Genomic DNA, 8,012 nt, shown 5'->3' with positions numbered 1-8,012 from the left:
CCTGGTCAAGATCCCCCCCCTCAAAATGTGAGAAATGTATGAGCTTTTCTGATGAATGCCAAGTCCGAGTTTCAAAAATATGTGTACATTTAAAGGACATCACCACTGCACTGCAGCACAACTTGCTGCTTTCCAAATTACAGATGTCTCCTATAATGTTGCTGGCAGTAGAAGTGAAAGGCTGAAATTTAACTCCTGCCTCATTCACAAAATTTAAGGAAAAATGCAGACAATTATTGGCATGGGTGGTAACACTCTCCCTTTAGAAGGGCAACATCAGCACATGATAAATCATTCTTCTCATTCAGCTTTGTATCAGTTTCTCAGTTGTATAGAGAGATGCTGATGCCTTCTACTACATCCTTTAAAAATCTGCAGGCAAAAAAACCCCAGGTCAGCACACTGCTTTTTAAGCAGTGACACTCAAGAAGGAAGGTCAAGTAATTAAGCCACAGACTACAAGGAGTACATAAGGCAGCTGCTGAAAGTGATCTTGGCACACAAACAAATCACAGAAAGTCACTGAACTGGATTTTGATTTTCATAATAAATGATAGATGGAAAGTCTTTTACATTTCTGAAAAATAATTTAATACAAAATTTTAAAAACACTGATGTGCAAGTCTTCGCTGTATAAGAGGAGGTACATTTTCACACTTCAAAATAGTTTAAAACACTTGTACATAATGAATAGAAATTCTCTTTTATATAAAAAAGTGTTTCTTTGCCAACAGCAACTGTCAATTCCAAAACACAGAATTAAGATGACACGAGAACCAGACAGTCTAAGTCACTGCTATTTGTGTCAAAAAACATTATGCCACCCTTTTCTTTCTATAGCTCATCATGCTTGTATGTGAATTCCCTTGCAGATATAAACCCATCACTGTCTTCATCCTCTTTATCAAATATGTCTTCAACCAAAGCATCATGCTGGGTGTCATTTACCACTGCTCCATGCTTTTCAAATTCTTTCTTCAGGTAAATTTTCACCTGTTAGACAAAAGGTGAGAGTGTACATTTTCAGACATATGAAATAATTGATTACTGCAGCATAACAGAGGGACACTATGCTCAGGATGGTGGTGTTAGATAATAGATACCTCCCCTCCTATGCCACTGCCAGAATAACACTTGACTAACTGATTCTGCAGTCCCTTTGAGTGAAGGGTCTTTAGTGACAGAAGTGACAGTAAAACCAGCAAAGCTGTTGCCATACCTTTATGGTATCTGACTCAAAAAATGAGTCAGGACAGCTTCTCTTCTGATGTTTATACAGTAAAGCACAAATAGCTGGGCAGAAGTTACTAGCTACCAGTTGGTCAGAGACAGCTTTTCCACATTCTAGCACCTTGACAACCCAGTACATGTAAACAGCCACTCCAGATATACACAGAAATCTGTCCATAATCTCAGTGTCTGCTGCTCCAATGGGAAATACCTTAAAAGATTTCTAGATAACTCAAAAAATTTTAAGGACAAAGACTCAAGGCAGGTTTTAAGCAGACCACTGGAACACTTACATTAAGCTAGATATTAATAGCAAGCAGCATTTTCAAAAACATCAGATTGGTTTTAATAAGTTTTTAAGGGTTAACTATGAAAATCCCAAGTGTTCTGAATTGCAGAGCCTTCTACAAAAATCACAATACCAACATACACATCTATTAAACAGATACCACTTGTATAAGAGTCATGGACCATGTTTCAGGTCTGTTTTAGTCACTTCAGTCTCTGGGATTTGTTAGGGTTATTGCTTACATTCCTAATATACAGACATAAAGAACTCAGTAGTTTATACTAGCTTCTCATGGATCACTTTTGCTGAAAAAGCAAAATTTGAAAATGAGAGGCAAACAGATGGTGAATGATGCTGAATACACATTCTTCACAGAATGAATGCTATGAAATAGGATTGCCCTACAGCAGAAGAAATCCCATTTTATTAATAAATCAGCAATTAAATAAAAAAACCCCTGAAGTTTGGTTTTATTTCTAAGATGCTTTACTTTATCCAAATCCTTCTTAAGTGTGCAGCACGAGTCACAAGCCTCTCCTCAGCTTACCAAGGCTTCTCTGGAACCTCCAGTCCAGAATTTTCACCATGCAAAGCTCAGAGCACAGCAGCATTCTTTTCCACTCTCCCATCCTGTTAGATTTGCTCACAAGAGAAGGGTAACCCACTCACCTCTTGCTTGGATAGTTTCCAGTCATCATTAAGATCCATCTCTTGGAATGACTCATGAGACCTTGGTCCATTTCTAATTTCTAGAAGGTCAATGTTGAAAATCAATGTGCTTTCAGGTGGAATTTTTCCTGCCCAAAATGGAGAAAAGTTAAAACCAACTATATATTAGATGCCACACAAAAGCCATATGCATCAGAACAATGTTCCAGTAAGCCTAGTCATTTCAAAGCATCTTGAAGTTTGAACTAGTAAGGGTAAGTATCTGTAACAGTGATGACCACAACCATTTCAGCTGTAGCCTAGACTATGAGCAGCCCTTACAGCATAAAAAAGACTTTAGATGCAATTAGTTTTGTTGGAGACTAGTAAGTGTTGATGCAAACTCTTATTCAAGTTTATCAAACAATGTCCTTGAATCTTTTTTTTTTCTCCTAGCCAGAGCCAGAAAAACTTGGAAACCATAAAGAAGAATGTACAGTCAGAAAGGCTACAGCCAAGACTAATGTACAGGGGAGCAGGAAGGGAGAATTTAGTCCTCTGGACACCCCATCAGTCCCCAAATTCCTCTCTACTGCCAGCTGATACCTTGTATCTGCTGTTCTGCCACGGGGATGTTTTGTAGAGAAAGACAGAAGGGCAGGGATGATGATGGTCTCCAGGAGCAGTCTCTGGACTCAGGGCACATACCACTGAGCTATTTCCAAACACACAGCAGAAATTAAGTACCCAAACCTGACCACAAGGCATGTGTTACCACAACATGATTTTTGATGAAGGTGAACAGATTGGTAACTTCCTAATAGTGCCACAGAGCACTCCCCCACGCCACCACACCTCAAGGATTTCAGCTTATCAGGCACTGGCTTTTGCAGAGATGTGATATGTCCTCATGCTGATGGTTGAAGCTACTGACAAAGACCTTTTAGCACATCACTTTGCTTCTTTATACAGAGAGATGTTGAATAGGACCAAATAAACCTTCATATTAGATGGCAGCACCCAAAAAATATTTCTGTGCCTTGAGAAGACAGGGAAAAATAATCCACATCTACCACTTCGGAGCTATGGTGGTAAATACATCCTGAGCTGCAGTGAGAAACAAGCTTGTAGATTTCTGGGATGAATAAACATGCAGAATCTTCTGGAAATACAGGGCACATTGCCCTGTTTAGGGTTTGGAATACAGGTAATTTTTTTGAGTGTTACAGAAAAAAGGCATCTGACTCAACTGATGAGTCAGGCAGCAACCAAGGTGGGAGGCTAGTGAAACTATATGCATTTGGAGGAAAGCATGAAGAAAATGAAATAATTCTGTCTTCAAGGGCATCACTTGAAAACAGCAACATAATTGTGCTCAAATACTTCTAAGTCTTCCTAAAGAAAGTAATTTCTTACAGCAGTTAGCAGTGTTTAGCTGTTTAACCTTCTTGCACTGAACACAGATGTGAGGCTTGCAAGTCTTTGAAGAACAACTGTAGTGCTTTACATATTAACCAAACAATTAGGCCTGTGATGACTACATGAGCACTGCAGCATTTCATATCATTTTGTGGAAAAATTTACAGCTGAGCCCTGCACAAAGACAACTAAATGACGACCACAAGATTCCCGTTCTCTAGAAACATTGTGACTTCTAATACTGTGTCTTGAACCCTAAACCAAGGCTTCTAGAAAAATATGTGTCAAACAGGTACATTTAATATAGGAGAGTATGAAGTATGCTGTAGGTATGAATACTAGCTGGCATGAGGTAATATGGAGTCCTAAGCCTGTGTGCAGCCCTACTTGCCAGAAAATACAAACATGCAAACAGTCCTCATTTGCAAAACAGTCTCATAGTGATGGCAGAGAACATCAGCAGCATGGACTGTATGTTCCTAGATATTTATCCTTTCTGCTTTGGAGCCTTACACTACTGTAAGTCATTTGTTGCAACTCTTCTCATGTCATAAATACTCACAATAATTGCTGGAAAAAAAAGTTAACTAAAACTAATCCCATAAAACAGAAATAGAACCATTCAAGCTGTCACTTGCTTAACTGCATATTCCAAATCTGGCCCTTCTGTTAAAGGAATCTGGAAATATTTGAAAGGAAAGCCCCAAACACCCTCAGTAGTAGACAAGTTGAGAAAAACCTGCAAACAATGTTTATAACAGTCTGCACAGAAGTCAGTGCATTTTCAGTAGTAACAAGGTGACTGCCCATGCACATCTTACTGTGGATAACAGGGACCACTGCCCAAAATGAAAACAGCTGTAAGAGCAAAAGAATGAACGTCCCTATATGGAGAAACAAAAAGTGACTTTTTACAGTATCATCTAAGAACTGGTTGGGCAGCAGTACAAAATGATTTCCTTACGGTTTTAAAAGAAACCTGAAAGCAAGAATGAGGCTTGCACATGTACATTCACGAAGTATCACCACAAAAACAGATCCAACAGCCAAAAAGCCAACTGTTACCTAAGCAACCACCTCCACTTGACTATAAAAGAAGGGAGGAAAAAAAACAAACTAGAAAAAAAAATAAAAAGCAGGACACTGTTGAGCACAGCACTAACAAAAAAGACACTTAGAACATACAGCACAGCAGCTAACTTCAGTTTCTGGGTTTTTTTTTTTTCCTGCATTCACCACATAGCCACTTAATGGATATTACTGCAGGAAACAAATTTATGAGAAAGAACACCTGACTCCCTCAACTTTTCTTCTTTACTGGAATCAACCTGGAAAGCTGGAAAGCTTGCTAACCTCTTAGGCCAAGAATAACAGTAAAATACAGAGATTAGAGACAATTAGAGCAAGGGGAGTGTTTCACATGTTTTACCTTTCCCTTCTTTTCCATAAGCAAGGGCTGGTGGAATAGTTAGCTTCCGTTTCTCTCCCACACACATGTCCTTCAACCCTCTGTCCCAGCCTTTGAGAGCTTCCCTTATGCCAAGTGTAAACCACATAGGCTGACCATTGTTATGCTTGTGACTGGAAAAGGAATAAAACAACATTTACCTGGTGTGCTTATGACAACACTAACCAATCCAGATCAGCACCTTCACTTCCCTGATCACCTACTTCCACTTGGAAACTGATCAGACTAGAAGAGAAATTTCTTAAAAATCTACAGTCAAGGCTATTGTAAATTGCAAATATCAGCCCAGCATGGTCATGACAGCAATATACATTTTAGCATGCTTAGAACAATCAGCCTCATCTCTTTCAAAAGAAGCTGTTAGGGGGAAAAAACCAAAAACAAACAAAAAAACAACTACATAACAGTCTAGAAAAAAAACCAAAACAAAACAGAAACAAATCAGAAACAAATGCATGCAAAACATTCAATTTTCGGTTTGGGAGACAAGACCCTTTTCTGATTTAAGGAGGTGGTACAACCCGAACTACTTTCACTCCACTAACAGACAAGGAATTTGTAAGCTCTATTTACTAGTCATGCAGGAAAGGTGTTTAAGAAGAAAATAGAACACTTACAGGAGTTAGACAGCAGTAAAAACTTTAATGTGTCACTAGAAGTCCTTTTAAAGAGGCAGGTTAACTACAAGAGAAAATTAGTGAGATTTTAGTTGAATCGTCTGCAAGAGCATAAACATGCAAAACTGTCTTTTTTTTTTTACTATACAAAGTAGCTTTCAGGCAGCCTGCAGAGACTTTAGTATTTTGTTGTCTCCCACGATTAACACTTCGTGGATGTTTTACAGGACATTCAGCATTAGCAAGTCGTTGCAGGCTCTTAGCAGACTCCCTCGAATTTCTGGCTCTTCCTCCTATTTGCATTTCTGTGGCTCTGGTATGTTGACTGGTCTGGTCAGGGGCAGGTAAAGAATGATGAAAAGCTGTGACTGTGCTGCCACTAGGAAGGGCATATATAACTTTTTTTTTTTTTCTTCTTTTTAATAATGGTTTGCTTTAGAAACCAAACAGAAATTAATGCATAGCACAAGACCTATTAAACCACTGAGATTATATACCAAAACCTGCACCTAAATCACAGAATCATAGAAAGATTTGGGTTGGAAGGGACCTTAAAGATCATTCAGCTCCAACCCCCCTATACCATGGGCAGGAACACCTTAAACTAGACCAGGTTCTCAGAGCCCCATGCCAGCTGACCTTGAACACCTCCACGAATGGGTTTTCAACAACTTCCCTGGGCAAGCTGTTCCAGCGTCTCACCATCTTCAAAGTAAAAACTTCTTTCTGCTAACCTAAACCTGCTCTAAGTTTGAAGCCATTCCCCTTTCTTCTGTCACTACATGCCCTTGCAGAAAGTCTCTCTTCATCTTTCTTCAGGTAGTGGAAGGCCACAATTAGGTCACCTCAAAGCCTTCTCCTTTCCTGGCGGAACAATGTCAGTTCTCTCAGCCATTCCACATAGGTGCTCCACGCACAACATCCTCATTTTTACAAAACACCACACGGCTCTACTTCCTACAGATCGACCAGAAAACAAATGCTAAGTAAGATTTATTTTATAACCTTGGGAAAGGAGACTAGCCTTACTGTTGGTGTTCATCTTGAACAGCATTGTGAGACATTGCTTCACACCGAACTTCCTAAGAACGGGTGGCAGTGGGAGTGGCCCCAATGACAAGTTTATGCTGTGTTATTTAAGCCCTTTTATCCCAAAACAAATAAGGCATTCATGTATTGCTTTTGTTTCCTTGCACATGCAAGTTTTGGGTGTCTGGGGAGGGAGGAGTAAAAAAAGCCAACCAAACAAAAAACCACTTGCCCCTGACAGAGATACTTGCAGATGGATTGCAGACTGCTGTGAGAGGTCAGGATCAGGAAAGCATGACCAGAAGAGACCGCCTATACTAAAATAAATAAATAAATAAATAAATATACATAAAGGAGCAAGGCCAGAGAAAGTGCACCGAGACTGTTAGAGAGATGGAGCAGCACCTCTCCCTACGAGGAAAGGCTGAGAGAACTGGGATTGTTCAGCTTGGTAAAGACAAAGCTCCAGGGTGACTTAACTGCACCTTCCCAGTACCTCAGGGAGCCTACAAGAAAGTTGGAGAGAGACAATCCAAAAGGGTGTATAGTGACAGGACAAGAGGTGATGGCTTTAAACTGAGAGTAAACTCAGATTAGATATTAGATTTCTTTACTGTGAGGGTGGTAAGCCACAGAAATAGGTTGCCCAGAGAAGCTACTGACAACCCATTCCAGGCCAGGCCTGAGCAACCTGGATGCTCTGAGCAACTTAATCTTGTGGAAAGCTCAAGGAGTCTGTAAGGCCACTTCCAACTCAAGCCATTCTATGATTCTATTACTTCAATATACACACATATGTATATAAGTATATATATATCTGTATATTTCACCACGCAAGTTCAGCCAGCAGCTCGCTCGGAGAAGACGCGCCGCTCACTTACGTCGAGTGAAACATGGAGCCGTCCCTCTCCAAGAAGCCCTCGTAGTGAACCAGCATCATGTCCCCCCACTTGGTCTTCCTGTGGCAGAGGAAAGGCTTGTGCAGCACCTCCACCTTCACGTCCGCGGGGGGGATCAGCGCCGCGCCCACGCAGCCCAGCGCCGCGCACAGCAAGGCGGAGCGCAGCAGCAGCGCCGCCGCCATCGCCGCCGCCTCGCTGCCCTCACGGTGCCGCCATCCCGAGCGCGGCCGCTCCGTCCGACGTGGCAGCGGCGCGCACCGCCGCCACCCCCGGCTCCCGACGGCCCGGCACCGGCGGCGCGCGTGCTGATTGGCTCCCTGCAGGGCGAGCTCGGGAAGAGCTGTCTCCCATTGGGGAGCGTCCCTGTCCATCACTTTTCCCGTCCAATCGGCAGCCCGAACAGCGATGGG

The 8,012-nt window shown here is 41.5% G+C and overlaps 1 protein-coding gene across 1 annotated transcript; it reads right to left on the bottom strand.

The window, feature by feature from the left end:
* Positions 1–567: 567 nt before the first annotated feature.
* Positions 568–7,988, bottom strand: FKBP14 (FKBP prolyl isomerase 14). Its single transcript, XM_079300169.1, has 4 exons — positions 7,582–7,988; positions 5,016–5,167; positions 2,189–2,316; positions 568–993 (listed from the first exon to the last, which is right to left on the bottom strand). The coding sequence occupies exons 1-4, from the start codon at positions 7,971–7,973 to the stop codon at positions 835–837; spliced, it is 831 nt and encodes a 276-aa protein (XP_079156295.1). The 5' UTR covers positions 7,974–7,988; the 3' UTR covers positions 568–834.
* Positions 7,989–8,012: the final 24 nt, after the last annotated feature.

This window comes from Erithacus rubecula (genome assembly GCF_903797595.1).
Source record: "Erithacus rubecula genome assembly, chromosome: 3".
Lineage (NCBI taxonomy): Eukaryota > Metazoa > Chordata > Aves > Passeriformes > Muscicapidae > Erithacus > Erithacus rubecula.
This window is presented reverse-complemented; position numbering and strand designations above follow the sequence as displayed.

Excerpts from the sequence above, each read along its gene's own strand:
- FKBP14 (XM_079300169.1), bottom strand. The coding sequence starts at position 7,973 with ATGGACAGGGACGCTCCCCAATGGGAGACAGCTCTTCCCGAGCTCGCC. Across the intron at positions 5,168-7,581 it reads GGCTCCATGTTTCACTCGAC|TCACAAGCATAACAATGGTC; the intron begins GTAAGTGAGCGG and ends TTCCTTTTCCAG. Across the intron at positions 2,317-5,015 it reads TTATGGAAAAGAAGGGAAAG|GAAAAATTCCACCTGAAAGC; the intron begins GTAAAACATGTG and ends CATTTTGGGCAG.